The sequence below is a fragment of the Hipposideros armiger genome, unplaced genomic scaffold, assembly GCF_001890085.2.
Source record: "Hipposideros armiger isolate ML-2016 unplaced genomic scaffold, ASM189008v1 scaffold_67, whole genome shotgun sequence".
Lineage (NCBI taxonomy): Eukaryota > Metazoa > Chordata > Mammalia > Chiroptera > Hipposideridae > Hipposideros > Hipposideros armiger.
The window spans coordinates 1,174,361-1,194,075 of NW_017731417.1; the positions used below are offsets into that span (position 1 = coordinate 1,174,361).

The 19,715-nt window shown below is 40.5% G+C and overlaps 1 protein-coding gene across 2 annotated transcripts in view; it reads right to left on the reverse strand.

Annotated features, from left to right (window-relative positions):
* Positions 1 to 19,131, reverse strand: part of GALC (galactosylceramidase) — a 50,216-nt gene extending 31,085 nt beyond the window's left edge. The window contains exons 1-5 of one of the 2 annotated variants that reach the window (XM_019642363.1): positions 18,842 to 19,131; positions 5,251 to 5,319; positions 4,928 to 4,991; positions 3,262 to 3,375; positions 1,160 to 1,299 (exon numbers count right to left, since the gene is read on the reverse strand). In XM_019642363.1, coding sequence (XP_019497908.1) covers positions 1,160 to 1,299; positions 3,262 to 3,375; positions 4,928 to 4,991; positions 5,251 to 5,319; positions 18,842 to 19,036 — 582 coding nt within the window. In that variant the 5' untranslated portion in view covers positions 19,037 to 19,131. Of the gene's footprint in view, positions 1 to 1,159; positions 1,300 to 3,261; positions 3,376 to 4,927; positions 4,992 to 5,250; positions 5,320 to 18,326; positions 18,640 to 18,841 lie in introns of those variants that run through there. The other variant, XM_019642364.1, reaches the window with a different exon arrangement.
* Between the last annotated feature and the right edge of the window lie 584 nt (positions 19,132 to 19,715).

A 19,715-nucleotide genomic window follows, 5' to 3' on the forward strand; every position in this document is an offset into this window, starting at 1 on the left:
TGAATTGGCCATTATTTACCAGCAACAGCTTCTAAGTGTGACTTTACCATAATAGAATGTTATTCAACCCAAACCTACAGTGAGTCTCACTCTGGGTTAAAAATACCTTAACATGTAAGAAATTTCTCAAATACAAGCTAATTTTCAGTTATAATTTGGAGAAGGATAGAAACAACAGGAGTGCGCCTGCTTCTGGCTTACAGCCCTTGGCTCATCCTCCCATCCTATGTCATCCCATGACACTGCAGTTTATTTGTTCCAGCGTCTGCTTCTCTCACTGCACTCCTCAAGAGCTTATTAATCCCGGTATCCTTAGAACATAATAGTCATAGTACCTGCAACACAGTAGGAGCTCAATAATTGCTTGCTGACTGCACGAAAACTTCTAAAATCAGTTTTGACTGGTGGCATATTTAATAAACAAAAGTATATGGAGACCCTCTATATGTGTGTGTAAAGCTCTGTAGGGTACAATGTAGTCTGAGGCATGCCTCCACCTGCCAACAGAGCAGTTACCAGCTAGAAGGACAAAAATATCAGGATTTACATTTCTTAAATCATTAAATAACACTTTAGGACAAGGGTACGCAGATTTCGGCCAGCCTGGCAAATTGGGCATACCACTTGTATTTTTACGGCCTGAGAGCTAAAAATGGTTTTTATAGTTTTAAAAGGTTACAGTTTAAATCGTTATATAAGTTTCTCCATAATTTCCTTAATAACACCCCCCAACACCTACAACATTTACTCTCTGATCCTTTAAGGAACAGTCTGCCACCCCTAGTTTAAAATAGAAGACTCACAGAGCAAAATAGGATTAAGCTTTAAACTGTACAGTAAATATAATATTGTAAGAACTAGAAAAATTAGGGGAAGCTTTGAAGAAGGAGAATTTGAGCTAGGGTGGTACCAAAAACAAACATTAAAAAAGTATAGCTCAGAAGTTAACACAATACAGTTTTTCAAAAGTGGGAAGAATGTGAATGGGCAAAGAGGAGGAATAAATGTTACATATAGTTAATGTTATTATCAGACACCAGTAGACAAATTAATATCATGACACAAAATGGTTAGTCAACCAAGTGCCACAGCATCAATTACTTTTAAAAAGTACAAATAAACTTCCCACAGGGAAGCATGCTTTAATTCCATTACTAACCCCAATATAATCAATGTCCAAATCATGATACTGCTTGGCGCCCATAATCCAGGTCACGATGTAGTAGGCCGTCTGCTGAATATTTACATAAGGCCAGTTGAAACCTTTCCCCAGCCATCCAGGGAATGACCATGGCAACCCTGAAGAGAGAATGGAGGAGGCAAAGGTGGAGTGGGGATAACAGTGCTGGCATTATCAGAAAGAAAGCAAATGAAAACAAAAAGAATATAGGCAAAGCAAACAGCCAACACAGATCTAACTAAAGGAAAGATTACATACCATGCACAAATTATCAAAATCCCTTCCAGTCTATGGATATTAGAATTCTTCATTGATCCCTAGAGTTAGAGTCAATAATTCCCAAGAAAAAGAAATAAAAACAAACAACAAAAGCCTCTCTCAAAGATATTTACTTACCAATAGAAAGAAATAACATACAATGTAACTTAACATCCCCATCACCTGCTATAGACGTTCAATATCCAGTTTCTATTTTCTGAAGTCAAATCAAAAAGTTCTGAAAGACTTATGCTTAATTACTCCTATGAGGTAAGTATAAAACAAATTCCTCATTCACCACTAAGGCCACTTAAAATATAAATTAGGTAATCAAATTTAGCAAAACAAGTTTGTCCTTAATAGCAATGTAAATATTAATGACTCTATAGGGAAAGATACATTTGCTTAAGGATACAGATTAAATAATGCACATTCTTCCAATACCCTAATTATTATTTTTAAGTAAAAAAAAAATGCAAAGAGTAGAGAAGCACTCATTACAATTATATATCCTAATTCTGTTACTAATGTATTAAAAATAAGCTCAACAGTCAAATTCTTTAACAGTTTATCTATTATCAGTCTAGTTCACCACTGAAAAAAATCAAAATCAAAATGACACCATACTTACTTTTCTAAAATCAGGAGGAAAGCCTAAATGCATCTACACAAGAAATGTGACATTAAAATAATGGAGCACTTTAAAACAATGAAATGCCAAATACATTCTGAAGGCCCGCCATGTGTAAGTCTTTGTTAGGACACGGTTCAGCACGCCAGATTTTCTACATTTAAATGAGAACTGACCTTGAAAGCAGCCCAACGGGCAAGTGCGAGCTGAAGTCAATGATGCTTTTCACTGCTCAAAACATTTCTGGAATCTCTTCCAAAATGCCATTTACAAAGAACACAATGACTCCTTTTTTTTTCTTTTTTCTTTTTTTTAATTTAGAAAAACTTATGCTTGTCCTCTAATCTGATTGTTGAAAATGATTTTTGAAATCAAGTCTATAAAATAGATCTCATTAATCTCACTGAAATTAATCTGAATGTGCAAACCTGTTTCAAAAAATCAAGTTCATTTCAAACGATGAAATAGGGCACCACTGTGTATGTTTGAAATATTTTACTAGTCTGTGCTTTGTTACAGAAGAACTGAAACGTATACAGTTCCATTTGACAAAGCATCGAATGATCCTGCCACTAGAATCTAAGCTGCACAAGGGCAGTAATCGGGGGTTGGACTGGTCAGTATCTCCAGTGCCTGGAACAAATTCATCACACGGGTGAATTTCAAAACAAACAAACAGAGAACGTTTTGTATGTATCGCTTCTAGGAATGGGGTCTGCTGCTCCATGTAACACACAATTTTGCAAATAGCTGGAATATACGGCTGTATGCAATATATCATTTTATAAACAGCATTGTCCTTTGACAAATTTTAAAGGAAAATTTTGTTGAGGAAAGCAGTTTAGAGGAAAAACAAAACAAACAAACAACAAAAAAAAAAACCCACCAGAACGGAACAGGTTCTAAGTCTGATTTTGCTGTTTACTAATTATCTGACCTTCGGTCAGTGGCATAACCTCTCTGAGCCTCTACTGCTTCTTCTGTAAAATGCGAAGAGTAATAAAGATCAGACATAATATATAAGGGCAAAGAAGGGATCGTGCCTGGCACATGGTTTGCTGCTAGTCGCATACTGATAGTCGTAACAACATTATTAGTACTTCAGCTTTAATAGAGACTCCACATACATGATTCGGAATTTAAAAGTTAAAGGAAAACAGACTGCAAAAGCAGGGCAAACGTCACGTCTTACCAATGAGTGTAATATTAGGGTTCCGCTTCTTAGCTTCCTTCATTAACCACCACTCATACCCTCGGAAATAGTTCTCGTCCAATGCATAGTGCATGTGGGAGGGCTCAGTGCCATCTGAACGTGAGAGAGCGAGAGACAGAGGAAACTACCCATTAACGGGGCTTCGTAGGGCCACTCTGCCTGGCACACATAATGCACATGTCACAAAAGTAGTAGTCCAGTTCCAATCCTGAAGTCAGGCAAATAAGAACAATCTTATATAACTTGAGGATGGATGATCAAAGCGTATCATGTCATCTTTTTTCATTATCCTAAGCATTGTGAACATCTTCAATAATAAAACCACACCTTTCTATTATAAGCAGTGTTAAGAGAAGTGGCATCACCTCATGTAATGGAAGACGCCTAGGACCGCATTGGGCTTTGGGTCTCTCTGGGGTTTTCAAATGTCCATGTCCAACTTTAAGTTCAATTGCCTCAACTTCCAGCTTCTCAGTCCTGGATGTGAACCCCTGGGCGCCTGGGCCCCAATTCTCAGGCTTCATTCCTTAACCTATACTGTGCCTTGATGCCCCAGGACCACAGGGTTTTGAGAAAATAGGAACGACTACACCTCCCCATTATAAGAAAAATTCTCTACTAGCCTCTAGAGCGTGTCAGGGTAGATAACTGGCACCAGCCTTGAGGTGATACCAGCCTCACCAACATCGGCCCTTGATAAGAAGGACCTCACAAGGAGAGGGGCCTTGCCTTGCTCTTAGAGGTAAACATGAGAATTCACAAGAACTACCTGGTCTGTATGTCCCCCTCTCAGTTCGCTTCAGCACGTGAAACTGGCCAGTCATTATCAATTCCGCATGAAAGGATCTGATAATATAACACAGGTCCTCTAACAAGTGGTCTCCTTTTGTTTTAATTTGCATTTTTTTTCAGCATAAATACTAACACCACCCACAGATATATCGGTGTAACAAAAATTACTTTCAAATCACTAACAGGAACAGGAGTGTACAAACAATACTCTAGAGCTCCCTATAATGGAATCTGACCTATAAACAGTAAACTATACATAACCACTGAGAGAATTAAATTCCTTTTCCTTCTTCCTGGAAACCAGAGGCCTAAAAACTTTTAGTTGACTACATGCACTACACAAAGCCAATCAAAATGGTGACAATAAAGATGGAAGATTTAGTGATTAAAAATAATTTTGTTTTTAAAAGAAAAAATAGAGCTAAGTATTTGAAATACTGATTACTTATATTTTTACCACCTATTTTATTTAAAGCTAATAACACCTTACATGTTTTATACAATATTAAAAGCTTTCTTTTTTTTAACTTTTCAATACCATTCCAAACTTTCCCGATGCTCTTGCTGGTGATTATAGTTTCTAGAAAACCTATAGATTTGTTTACTACTGATTATTTCAATTAAATATACACCTGAAGTCCAAATGCTGTTTTTGATGGGGAAATGCATATTTTGATACAATTTTTAAAAAATAATTAGAGTGAAAAAAGGAACAATAAGGAACAATTTACTAAGCAATAATCAATATCAAAAATGTTGGTATCATTTATATTCTAGAATCACAGTCCATAAGTTGAGGCATAGATTCATTCAAATGTTGGGGGTAAAAATTCCATTTCCCAAGTACTCCTACCTGTTGTCTGCCCATCACCACCTATTTCGACTTTTAGAATATGCAAAGAGGCACCGAAGTTTGGCTGGAGAAAGAAGTAACAGTATTAACACTGTGATTTATTGTACAAAAGACAAAACACTTCAAGACAATTACTAATTGCTGCCTTTGATTTTACAGATGAGAAAACCAAAGCAAAACTTCAGATAAATAGCAATTTATCCCAACAGTAAATTGCCATTAAAAAAGAAAAAACCTAGAATTTTGAAGGTTATAAATTCTATGGGTGATAGTCACCATACTAAAATATCATAGATACCATTAAACAATTATTTTTCCATTACCTTAAAGAGATAATCCAATATTTGAGAACGATAGGGTTCTGGATAATTTACTAGAAGTCGGGAGGTTGCCTAAAAAAAAAAAAAAAAGTTTTCAGAAGTATGAATAAAACAAATCCAATCATGAATACTTTTTCTTGGTGCTTTATGCACTCCACCTAGCACGCCCATATTTAGCCAGCTCTTAGACAAAGATGAGCTGTGGAAAGTCCCAGGTTATTTGTTTGCCTACATGTGTTTTGCCTACAAACATCATTGGGCAAATAGGTCTATTATTTGTCCAACAGCTAAAACACTGGTCACAAGCAACAAACAAGTTTCTCTTCTACTGAGATGAGGGTTGGCTGGGAGGGAAGCTTGCTAAGTCCCTGATGAGCCTCATGATTACAAATTTATCGTGAAGACCTTGACTCAGAGAGTAGTTATTAGAAGAAATAAAACTAGTTCTCTCTTTTAAGACCATTTGGCAACTACCATATCTGGGGGCCAGGATAGGAAAGATGAATCTCAATTAATTTTCCCCTCAACATCTTGCAGGAAAATATGTATTACAAGCAGCAATGCCAAAAGGAAAAACTCCCTCCTCTTCTTTATTAGAGATTTGTAAGTGCTGTCTGTTACTGTTAAGAATGACCATGCAGTGACCCCCAGGCCAAGCTGTACGAAGGAAACCTCACACCAGCCTGGCATCTGGATGCATGGAAAGGCAGAGGTGGAAGAAACAGGGACGAACTCAATCGCACCTACACCATGGCTGATGGCTACTTGAACAAGGAAATCACAAAACCAGTAACTGAGCAGTAACACATCCTTTGGGAAGCTATATAAACAAGGGGAAGAAAGGAGGTCGGTTTTATCATGAAACACTGGCATCTCACTAGGCTTCGAAGCCAGATAAGCCCTAGGTTCCAAGCCACTGACATCTTGCCAGGTATATGACAAGGACAAGACACTTGACTTCTATGGGTTCAACATTTTGTTTTATATTCTCATATAGGCTGCCTGCGACATTTTGGCCATGCCCATATCTATTTCCCTCACACCCAGGACCTCCCCAGCCTTTGACACTGAGTCACAGACTCACGGAGCTACTCTCCAGCCACCTCAAGCTAAACACGTCCCCAACCAAACACAGCACTTTTTCTTGAATCTGTTCCTTCTCCTGCATTTGCTATCTTAGTAAAGAACAACAATCTGCCTAAACCATAAACTTAGGGTCACCCTTCCCCAACCTTCCTATCCCTCTTCAGTCACCAAGATCTCCTTAACATCTCAAAAGGTCCATCTCCCCCTCTTCAACCCACTGCCTTCATCTAGGTCCTCCTCGATGATTCGCAGAGCCTACATGGCCACCGGCAATCCCGTCTGCCTCCCTGGATTCTGTCCACACCACCTGCCAGGTTAATCTTCCCAAAACACAAATCTAATCATGAAACTACTGTTTAAACCTGCCAGGACCTCCCCTCCCCCAAGAGCTTTCCGGATAATGTTCAAATTGCTCAGTTTTACACCCAAATCCCTTAATTGTTTGGATTCTAATTCTGACACTTTACACCTTGTCACTCTCATACCTTCTATCTAAATATATCACACTTCTATCTAGAGATATCACACTGTTCTTTTTTTCTTCTTTCTGGAATGCATTCCACGTCCTCTTTTGGCCAATTGTAATTCATCCTTCAGCTTTTGGCTCAAACTCCACCTCTTCACAGAAGGACACCTTCAGCTCCTGCTCGCTGCTCTGATGTAGGTACCTCTCCTGTGGACCTGCTGGCACCAGGTTCACATCTCTATCAGGCCTTTTTAGCCCTGCGCGCTACTCGCTGCTTCCTCTTCTGTCTCACTTCTAAGTTCCCTGACAGGATTATGTCTTATTTATGCTCATATCCTCACTTAGCCTCTTATTTGACAAACATTTATGTGATATCTTTTATGTGATCATTTGTTGCACCAGTACAGGCAACATCATATAGGAAGCTTTGAGTCAGATGGAGCTTGCATCCTGATTCCATCATTTACAAGCTATGTGACTCAGGGCAAACTATTGTAAAGCGGGTTACCTTACTCATTCAGCTGCTCTAAAACTAAAATGTTGGTAAGATGCATGCAAAGGACTTGACACAGCTGCTGGCACATAGTAGGCCCTCAATAAATGACAGACATTGTACACACAAAATTGTTTTCAATAATACAGTCACTGTTTTCAAAGAGCTTACAGACTAGTGGATGCTCAAATATTAAAGTAGCCCATTTTCTCGGCTCATTGCAATTTCACTGTGGTATTTTATAGAAGCTATTACAACTGAGAGGCTAGCTTCATGGTATTGATGATACATGGCTTAATGATAGTAAAGCTGCCTTTCCTCTCTAAATTATAAAAAAATGATTAAGTTTCACTTGATGGAGATATACTCTATCTATGTGTCATTCATGGAACTAGTGCGTTAGGCCATAAACTGCTTTCCTGGCCTATGTTTTTTGTATTTGACATTTTAATGAAGACAGTGGGCTTTTTCAGGTTTTCTGACTTTCAACTCTGAATTGTCCTTTTTTGGATTTTTAAGTACTGTTACTTTTTAAAGTAATCTTCAAGTAAATGAATACTGTATATGTATACTAATCTAGCCTCGACCCAATAAGCAATGCTTCCTGCCCTGCGTTATGCCGTTAGAACGGTGTATTTTGCTCTTTGGGAGGGTCATTTTGCCCTCTCTGTACTCCTATCCTTAACACCAAAAGTGCCAGCTCTAAACAAGCACACCACATCATTACGCTATTGCAAGCCTAAGGTCACACCCGGTGCAAAAGGATTAGTCCATGGCAATGGTCAATTAGGAGTAGTGTAGCCACATGTTGAAACGCACCATCAAGCAATAGCAAATTACTAAGTTACTAATCACACTCCATGAATAAGGCCTAGAACTATCTACAACCAGCGCAGGAAAAAGTCTTAGCACCGTAGCTGGTACACAGTAAGCTCTCGATAAATGGCAGGCATTATAACCCAAATTGGAACAAGTTTTTCATTTAAAGTCCCTGGGATAACTTCCTCCTTCCTAATCTATGAAATAGGATGATAGTAACCAAAATTAGTCATGTACCAGATGCCATTCTAAGTCCTTTACATCTATCCTCACAATGCTCCTACCAGGCATCACTGTGTCCCCATAAAAGGAACAGACACAGAGAGGTTAACCTTCCCCAGGCTGTACAGCAAGTAGCAGGGTTCAGAACAGACCCCAGGCAATCTGCTCTTAAATCCACATTCTTAATAACGACTGCACCATTATGACTTCCTTTTTGGATATGAAGATTAAATGAGAACATTTCAAACACCGCCACCAACTGTGCTAGGTACCAGAGGCTCCACAAAGAAGTTTAAAGTGGGGTGCAAATATAGTGTTGCAACCATTTTCATTTAATCAGTTTTTGAGATTCTAAGATCAGTAAGGCACTGTGCGCAGAACAGATAAGATCCACCTACTCTGAGTTATGAAACAATTCTTCTCATTTTAATAATTTTAAACTGAATTTATAAACAGAACCAAAGTCTTCCATTTTTCAGCACGTTTAAACACAAGTTCATTATCACAAGTAAAGACATTAGGACAGAGGGGGTCCGCATTTTATGAACTACTAGCTCTTCCAGATTTAAACCACAAAAATAATAAAAAGGAGAATGATATTAAAAAGCAAATATATTAGACCAATTAGTCCACAAGTTACCTTGAAATGTGTGACAGTACCTATGAGCAAGTGAGGTTGCCACATCAGGAAATAAAAGTGTAAAAAATTTAAGAAGAATCAGTTAGGCTAAGGTAAGAAACAATTTTTTCCACAGCAAAAGTTCAGATCTGTGATCCGGCTACTGACCAAGTTATCCACTGTGGTGGAGTCCGACAACTGGCTTTTTCTTTTTGCAATGCATGTGCCTGGCTTAGGCTCTGTTGTCAAGGCATCACTTTTTTCAACAATAATTATGTTTTATGGCAGGTCTACTTAAAAATGGCTACCCAAAAGTTTTTGGTAACTTGAAACCTTAAAGTTTTGCTAAGTTCAAGTTAAAGAATAGAAATTCATTGAATATATAGACCACTGTCAAATAATACAAAATACTAAAATATTAATTAATGAACATAGGTTTATCTACATTTGGTTTCTTATTACAGAGAAACTAAAGATATTTGAATCTGTTAGTAAACATAACCTGTGCTACAATGAAAAACTGTACTATAAAAGAAGAGGCATATGCTTCTAGAATAGAAATTATGAAATGTATTCATAAATTTGACAATTTACAGAAAGCTGGTATAACAGACAGTTTACAATTGCTTACTTCCTAGTTTTCACTAGAAATTAAGGTTTCTAAGTTAAAAATTCTAATTAATAAGTGTAATTAAATCTAATAGAAATAATAAGGAAAACATCTCTATGTAAGGAAAGTATGACGTATTTTAGATAAGAAAAACTAGGAGGTATGGAGATGTATTTTTGTTAAGGGAAGTACAAGTAACTTTGTCCTAAAGTAGACAAACTAAATGGATGTAGAAAGTTGGGAAAAGGGAAATAGAGAAGAGAATTTTACCTTGTGTAGTCAAGCTGGCTAAATAAATTAAATAAGTTTATTACAAGGATTTTTAAAAAAAAGTTTTAATAAACAGTGTAGTTCCATAAAACTAAAACTTAATTTTCTTCCATATGCTAAAAGGACAAAGTTTTCTTGGACTATTGGTCTACTCTTGATAAGATTGTGAAAGATTTTTCTTTACCTTTTAAGTAATCTACATAGGAAACAAAGTGTCTCTGTTTTATCAAAATAATTTCCTATGCTTCAGGTTATCTTTACCAAGTCTTTATTAATTAAAAAAAATGAGTCTTCTCTATAAGAAGAGCTAGGTGTTTGTTTGTTTGTTTGTTTGTTTGTTTTACAATTGTAACTTTCGCAAAGTCTTTGTCATTTTTGTGAAATGAATAAGTATTACTTCACAGTGATGTATGATCCTGTTTAATCAAGTATTTTAAAACCTTTTGATATTTTTGACAAACTTTCCCAAATCGAATTCTAAATGAAGTCTTTCGGGGATCCCAACTAACTTTGGGATGTTCCAAAGGGGCCCTGGAACATCTCAAAGAGTTTGTTCTCTCTCTCTCTCTCTCTCTCTGTCTCTCTCTGTAAATAGAGTGGCGAACCTAATTAGGCTCATTTGATATATTAAACTACATGGGAAACTTTGTCAAATAAGAAGCAATGCTAAATCTTCTTTAAGTTATATTTTTATGACTATATGTTCTTAACATAAGTGTTCCAGATATCATATGAAATTCCTTGACATCTGCTATGTCCTGCTACAAAGTTATCTGTGATTCTAGTTATTTTAAAATGGTGTTTGTCACAGAATAAGCAAATTTCCTTGTCAACTTCATTACAACGAACTCTCATCAGATTTTAACATGGTCATTGTTAAGTCTTTTTGTCATTTATAGACATTTATTGTTTTACTCTGATGCTTTGGCAAAAGTGTTCCTGCAAAAATGCTTCCTCTTTAAGGAGACTCCTGAAAAGGACTCTAAAAAGTACAGGGTGCTGATAACTTTCAAATCACACCACTGAACTGGGAAAGGATTTACAGAACTCTAAGGTAAAATAGGATTCATAGAACTGCTAACAAAAAACCAACAAGAATTACAGGGTATCAAATGAACTGATGAGGATGATTATAATTTTTATAACTTTTTATTTGAAACATTGTTGGTTCAATGTTTTGGTTTTTTTCCCAGATTTAAGGAAACCTTTTTCTTAAGCTGTCTATGACTTACAGCAATTGGGTAAAGTATATCCCTGAGAACAGTGATGAAACAATTTTTCTCCTTTCCTGATCCCTCCAGAATTCGAAAACAGTATTCTTGTTTTCTTGGCAATATAGTTACTTGCGTAAGTTCAATAAGAATCTGTCCTCTTTATAATAGGACACAATTGGGAACATTGGTTATATGATCAAGGTTTTGGCTGGACTGTCATATTTGAGAGACATATACGAATATATAAAGTCAACATAACCAGACAGATTTAAGGAACTAAGGTTGACTTTATAGAGCCAATAAAGCTCCTTGGAAAAATTATCCTGGTACCTTGTTGATGGAGTTCCCAGCAGTCAAGAAAGGAAGATCACTTACTACAAGCCCAAGAATCTCATGATATTTTGTAGACTTCAAAAGGAGGAATTCGCCCAAATCTATACAAATTGCAGACAGTCTGATGACAAGTCCTTGGCTTGGCTTCCTAGGCTTGACAGACTTTGCTTTTAAAGTTTTTATTAAAATATAGCTAATATACAATATATTAGTTTCAGGTGTACACCATAGTTCTTCCACATTTATATACCCAAAGAAGTGATCACCATGATAAGTCCAGCAACCATCTGACACCGTACCATGCTATCACAATATTATTGACTATATTCCCTATGCTGTACATTACATCCCCATGAATTGTTTTGTATCTGGAAATTTGAACTTTATATTCCCCATCACCTTCTCCCCCCTTTTTATTTTTTTCATTTACAGTTGACATTCAGTATTACTTTATATTAATTTCAGGTGTACAGCATAGTGGTTAGACATTTATATAAGAAGTGATCCCCTAACTAGTCTCATACCCACCTGGCACTATACATAGTTATTGCCTTATTATTGACTATATTCCCTAAGTTATACTCCCCATGACTATTTTGTAACTGCCAATTTGTACTTCTTAATCCCTTCACCTTTTTTACCCTGCTCCTCAACCCCCCTCCCATCTATCACCCCAATAAATCTAGTGCCCATCTGACACCATGCATAATTATTACAGTATTATTGACTATATTCCTTATACTATACCCTATATTCTCATGACTACTTTGTAACAATCAATTTGTACTTCTTAATCCCTTCCCCTTTTTCACCCACCTCCCCAAACCTCCTCACATCTGGCAACCATAAGTGTTCTCTATATCTATGAGTTTGTTTGTATATTGTTTATTTTGTTCTTTAGATTCCACACATAAGCAAAATCACATTGCATCTGTCCTTCTCTGTCTGACATACTTCACTCAGCACAATACCCTCCAGGTCCATCCATACCACCACAGATGTCAAGAACCCATTTCCTTCCATTGCCGAGCAATATTCTATTGCATACATGTACCCCCTCCTATTCATCCATTCTTCCAGTGACAGACACCCAGGCTGCCTCCACACCTTGGCCATTGTAAACAAGGCCTCAGTGAACATATGGATGCACAAGTCACCTTGAAGTAGCATTTTGGGCTTCTTTGGATAGTGGGATTACTGGGTCCTCGTATCTTGTTATAGCCTTTATTTTAAAGTCTATTTTGTGTGGTATAAGTATTGCTATCCCAGTTTTTTGTTGTTTTTGTTTCCAATTACATGAAATAACTTTTTCCATCCTTTTCCTTTCAGTCTGTGTGTGTCTTTCAATCTGAAGTGAGTCTTCTGTAGGCAGCATATGTAAGCATCTTGTATTCTTATCCATTCAGCCACCCTAGCTTTTGATCAGAACATTTAGCCCATTTAAAGTAATTATTGATAGATTATATAGCTATTGACATTATTCATAATTTTGATTTTTTGTATTTGTCTTAAAGAAGTCCCTCTAACATTCCTTGTAACACTGGATTGGTGGTGATGAACTCCTTTAGCTTTTTCTTGACTGGGAAGCTCTTTATCTGTCCTTCAAATCTAAATGATAGCTTTGCTGGGTAGAGTGATCTTGGTTGTCGGTCCTTGCTTTTCATCACTTTGAATGTTTTGTGCCAACCCTTTCTGGCCTGTAAAGTTTCTGTTGAGAAATCAGCTGATAGTCTTATGGGAGCTCCCTTGTAGATAACTTACTCTTGCTGCTTTTAAGATTCTTTGTCTTTAACCTTTGGTATTTTAATTATGATCTGTCTTAGTGTGGGCCAGTTTGGGTTCATCTTGTTTGGGACTCTGCATTTCCTGGGCTTGTATATCTATTTTCTTTGCCAGGTTAGGTAAGATTTCTGTCATTTCTTAAAATAGGTTTTCAATTCCTTGCTCTCTCTTCTTCTGATGCCCCTGTGATGCAAATGTTGGCATGCTTAATGTTGTCCCAGGGGTCCCTTAACTATCCTCATTTGGGGGGATTCTTTCTTTTTGCTATTCTGATTGTGTATTTTCTGCTACCTTATCTTCTGAATTGCTGATTCAATCTTCTGCTTCATCTAATATATTGTTGATTCCCCCTAATGTATTCTTCATTTCAGTTATTATATTTCTGACTGGTTCTTTTTTATGCTTCCTATCTCTTTGTTGAAGTTCTTCCTGAGATCTGAGATCATTAAGCATCCTTATAACTGGTGTTTTGAACTTAACGTCTGGTAGATTGCTGTCTCTGGTTTTGTTTGTTCTTTTTCTAGAGCTTTGTTCTGTTATTTATTTGGGACATGTTTTGTCTCCCTATTTTGGCTGTGTGTGTTTGTGTGTGTGTGTGTGTGTGTGTGTGTGTTTCTATGTATTAGATAGGGCTGTTATGTCTCCTGGTCTTAATAGAGTGGCCTTATGTAGTAGGTGTGCTGTGGGGCTCAGTGGCTCAGCCTCCCTGGTTACCTAAGCCAGGTGCTCCAGGTGTGTCCCTTGTGTGGGTTGTGTGTGCTCTACTGTTATAGTTGAAACTTGGTTGGTGTTTACACATCAATGGGAGGGAATGACCCTAGGGCTGATTAGTTGTAAGGACTAGCCACGACTACAGTGGAGGAGCTGTTGTGCTGGTGCTGACCTTACTGAGCAGGGCTCTGGTATTTGCCCATTGTGACCTTTGGTTATGTCATCCTTGGAGGCGGCCAGGTGGTGCTCAGGTTCAGCTGAAGCTGGCCACCTGGCTTGTTGGCCCCAGGGACTCCTGGGAGGGGCCCAGCCACAGATCAAGTTCAGCTGCAGCCTGTGCCCTGACTGGGGCCACCTGGCACAAACCACAAAGCAATCTTCAGATGGTCACCACCCAAGCTGGGCTTAAAGGTGCCTTGAGAGGTCAAGCCTTGAACCAAGGCTGGCTTCCACTAGTGCGAGGTTTAGGGCTGCTCGCCCAGAGGTATGTGACATGCCGAAGCCAGAGATGCTGCTTGTTTGGGTTTTGTGAACCTTTGAGAGATTTTAGGAAAGTCCGCAGCATGAGCCAAGACAGGCTGTTTGTATGGAAAAGCCACTGGAAGCAGCTTGGGTGGCCCAAAAGTTGGGTGGGGCATGGTCTCAGGGAATCACAAGGGAAGAGCAAACAAAAAGTGTTAGCTAGGTTGATGGCAGCTACCAGTCTGCAAGCAGGGAGGGGTAAGTGCTCAACAAAGAAACAACAGATTCTACCAGCACTTCTATCTGGGAGAAAGTGCCCCTTCCAGCCCTTGCCCTGCAGCCAGACAATTTAGTTCCTCCCAGTACGTATGTACCTGGTGCCTTTCGAGGTGCTGCCCCAGCGCTATCCATCAGAGCAAGGGAGTCTGTCAGTGAGGAATTCCATGTGTGGGCCCTTTAAGAGGATCACCTGGGATTCCAGCCACCCTCCATTTCACCTAGCCACAATCTCCACTGATTTTCACAGACAGGAATTATGGCGACTTCTCTTCCCTGCACTGGAACCCTGGGCTGGGGAGCCTCGTGTGGGGCTGAGACCTCTTTCTCCTCAGGGTCCACAGCTGAGATATCCCTCCCGATTTTTTAAGTCACACACAGGTGTGGGGCTAGGCTGTTCCTCGTCTCAGCCCCTCCTGCCAGTCTTGAAGTGACTTCTTCTATATTCCTTAGAGGTAGGACTTTGGTTCAGCTAGGCTTCAGGTGATTCTCAATGATAGCTGTTCTGTAGTTTAGTTGTAACTTTGATGTGGTCGTGAGAGGAGGCAACAGTATTTACCTGCTCCACCATCTTGACCAGAAATCACTATTCTCTTGAGAGACTTTTAAGAGTCCAATCTAAGATTCCTGTGAAAAGGTCTAGCAAAGTACACTTAAAAAAACCTTTTTGGTCAATCATGACTCTTGCTGCACTTATGTAAATAATCAGGCCAAGTTTAATGAGGCTAGACTTATTTTGCAAACAAATTAGTCCCACTTTGATTATCTCTGATAAAAGTGGGGTCACTATGGAGAGAAAAATTTTATTTCAATGAAAAACTATAGCACACCCTGTGGATATGAGATTCTAGTCTTTGAAGTTTTCTACCTGTAGGCTGGACTGAATACTGAATTCTTCTTGTTTCCTCCAATATCTGACTAATACTCATCAAACTAATGTTTCCGATTTTTCTCCCACACTTCTGACTCGGAATCACTGAGAAATGAAACTGCCCTTTTCCTGAAGCCATGCAAGCTAAAGTGAGAAAGCTTGATAACAACTTCAGAGAAATCAGCACAACTCCATGTAGGGACAGTCTTTGTCACTGTTGTTTCGTAGGCCATTAAGAATGACCACCAGAGACATTCAAACTACAAACTAGGAAATATGTCAGATTGGCACTGACAGCCCTCACTGCATCAGAAAATGCAAGCTTGATGTCTAGAAATCTCAACTGGCTACCCTCAGGACTCAAAGTGTATTTACAGTCTGCTCCAGCCATTAGCCCTTGTCTTTTGGTTTCATTGAAATGCCTCTTATTAAATAACCTGATGCAAATACTTGAACCATAGATGAGTAGGCCTAACTTTGGGAGCCCACCTGCATCACCATTTCCTGAAATGAGATACAACCCTTAAACTGAACTGATCTATTCTCAGGACTAAGAGACTGGTTTGATGAGATATGGAGCAATCTACCAATTCAGGACAGGTTCAAACCTACATATACCAGATGGCCCAAGATGTTAAAATATTTCACAATATTACCAAAATCATTGAACAGATTCCTAGGGCCCCTAGATCACTGACCTGGTTTCATGGTGGGACCCTTCAAGCTTGGGACAACGGCTATGGACTGGACTTGAGACTACTGCCTGTATATTATAGGAGTGCTACTATCATCCTACTTAGAGGTGTACTTTCTAGGTTACCAAGTGCCCTGCCCCTGACATTTAGCATATCAGCTACCCAGGCAGTTAATGTCCTCATCAACCACTCGGATGCCTCAGTATCAGGGTGGATTGTATAGTAAGCTCCAATAATTTGTTTCTTTTTTTGTAATGCAAGTGCCTGATAAGCTTTGATTGCTGAGGTATCTACTTCAAAGAGGCATCCACTTAAAAGAAGTCTATCTCCAATACAAATTGGTAACTATAATATGGCCTCAGGGATAGAAAAGACAATCTGGGGAATATAATGTTGTAAATATTTTTTAGGGGGCCAGATGGACTCATGCCTTGTTAGGGAGACCACTTCATAATCGGTGTAGAGGCCTGACCACCGCACTGTATTTCTGAAGCTGATGTTGAATAATATTGTATGTCAATTATAATTATATATACATATAGTCACAGGATGTGGAGTAGAGTGTGGGAATGGAGTCAATGGAATTGTAATAGATAAGTATGATATCAGGGGGTGGGAGAGCAGTAAATGGGGAAGGGGGGTTGTTTCTGTGTGAAGGGTGAAAAGGATAACTATTGCATTGTTCTGTACACCTGAAACTAACAATAAATAAATAAATAAATAAATAAATAAAGTCTATCTCAAATAAACACACTGCCAGCCACACAACTAGATAAAGACCCAGGTTTGGGGGGTGGGGAGAGGGAGGTAAGGAGCTGAGGCTCCTTTGGTTAATTTTTATAACTGACCATTTGGGCTACTTGTTTTTTATTCTTCCTGCAATTTAAGTTCCCACTTTTAAGTTTTAAATTCACCAATATGGTGAATCTGCAAAACACTAGGCCCCCACCCTCAACCCCAATAAAAGCAGACCTCCAGGCCCGTACCCCCTCCCTCTTCCTCCACCTGCAAAATCGCTGTGTAGCCCCAGGTGTTTAATGAGACATGGCGCAATCAATTATGTACTTTCCAGAACTTGTGAGTAATAAACCTTCCCCCCACCAAGTTTCCTGATGGTTATTGCTGAGGGCACCGCAGTCATAACAAGAACTGGCCCAGTCACAACATTGGTTATCAATAGTCTGAGAGGCCCAAACATCCACCCGGCAAGCAAGCATTCAAAGCTGGTTCTGAACTGCACTTAAGGATACAAGTTCCCTCTGACTCAATACAACAAACACCAAGAACAATCATGCTACTGAAGCAAGCTCCCACGTATGAAGGCCACCTGACGGCATTATCAGAGAGCTAAGAAAATTATCAGCTGTGCCCACATAATCCTGCACAAAGTTGTAGTAGCCTTCATGTCGCCCTTCACATAAATTTTATGGAACGCCCGTATAACACCAACTCATCCCACAGTCACAGCCAGAAGAGGACTAGAGAGACATGCCAATTAAATGTAATTGGGATCCTAGAACATAAAAGCGGTAACAACTAAGGAAATATGAAGGGAAATACAGGTTTTCATTAATGCCGTCAATACTGGCTGTGAAAAATGTACCATACGAATGTAGAATGCTACTAACAGGAGAAGCTGCCATAGGGTGTATATGAGAATTCTGTATTGTCTTGGTATCTTTTCTGCATATCTATTCTAAAATTAAAAGTTTGTTTTTTAAAAAATTCATCTCCTGCTCCAGGGATTCTTGAACCAGGAAAAAAGTTTCTCGATACTCAGTATGAGAATCAACTGATGTATTTAAAAACCAGATTCTCAGGCTCCACTCCAAAACTAGCCAGAATGGGGGTGAGGAAAGGCCCGAACAAGCACACCAGATGACTCTGTGCACGCTGATGGTGACTAGCCCCTGGCATGGCTGTGGACCCGACGTTCCCCCGTCTCGCACACAGAAATTGCCACCAACGAGGCACAGAGGCACTGACCCGTCCAGTGGGCAACTCACTCTCCCTTGGGCCTTGACCAGCCGCGGGCAACGCAGTCTTCCAACAATAAACAATTCTAGACTATTGATGCTAACGCAGCCTGCCATTAAAAAATAATAAAAAAAATATTTAAAAAAAGTGCCAGATAGTTTCAGGCCCCTTACCTTCCTAAAGAGACCTTGAGGCACCTGTCATTCCTCCAAACAAAAAACCTATTCAGCCACTAGCCCCTCTGAAAGAGCCCACGGCACCCTGCGGTCGCGGTCCGGGGCTTCTGACTCTGGAACCCATCTCCCTAAAAAGGAAGCAGCACAGCCAAAGCTGCTTTGGGGCAGCCTCTTCGCCAGAAAGATGCTCCCCGGCTCCCTGGAGCGACCCCCTGGAGCGCCCTCTGCGGCTGAGCCCAGGCCCCGTTGCCCACGGTGAGGGTTGGAGCCCCAGCTTTGCCAGTATCTAGACCTCGGGATCCTCGTCTGTTAAACCTAACCGCCTCTACAGGTTCATCCCAAACGAGCAGGCGCCGGTCGCAGCCCCGCGGTCGGCCCGCAGCGACCGCCGGCCGAGAGGCGCCCGCCTGCAGCGGGGCCGCGAACCGAGAGCTTCCACGCGCGGGGCTGCGCCGCGGGGGGTTGTGGGGCGGGACCGCGGCGCCCCGGCGCATCCACAGCCCGCCACTCACCCCGCCGCCGCTGACGGCGCCGACGCCGTCGAACTCGCGGCCCAGCCCATCGGAATCGTCGAGCACGTACGCGCCGCCGGGCACCAGCAGCGCGCACAGCAGCAGGGGCACTGCGGCTCGGCCGGCCGCTCCCGCGGCGGCGGTCATGGCTTTGGCTCGGCGTTGCCGGGAAGCCTGCAGGAGGCTCTCTGCCATTGTGTGGGTCACATGACTCCGGCGCTCAGGGAGGCGGGTCCGGTCGCCGCCATAATGGGAAAGGGCAGGAGGACGCTGATGACGCTGTCGCCATCTTTAGTGTGGTCCACAGGGCCACCGTGGTGCTTTGGCGAGGCGGAGCGCACCTTGTCTGGTCGCACCTTCGTCATGGTCGGGGCCCCGGCCTTCGCGTGTGCTCACTTCGCTTCTTCTCCGTCCTTCCCTGTCGGAGCACTTTAGTGAAGGGGCCTCCTGTGCACTTCCCCCAGCATCTCAAGGCACCTGTACCACGTGCAAGTCGGTGGCAGTACAAGGAGGAGGACCCAGCTTGCAGCCCTTAACCAAGCCCCAGCTCAGCTGTCACCTTGGTCAAGTCGCTTAGCTTTCTGAGCCTGAGTTTCCTTTCATGTAAGATGTAACAGTAACAGCAGCCGCAGGGGGACATGATTAAATGAAAGGTGATAGGCACTCGGTAAATTTTAACTGAATGTGTTACACACTTGGTCAGCGTTAGCCGACGAAGTTCTCCATTCTGATAACGACATACGTTTAGCTTTAGCTTCATGTACGACTTGCCACTGCCTGTTGAAATGGTTCCAGGCAGATAACCCTAAATTGGTAGGGAAGTTGTGAATTGTCCTGGAATTTCTGTCACATCCAGTGTTGGCCTGACACTTCT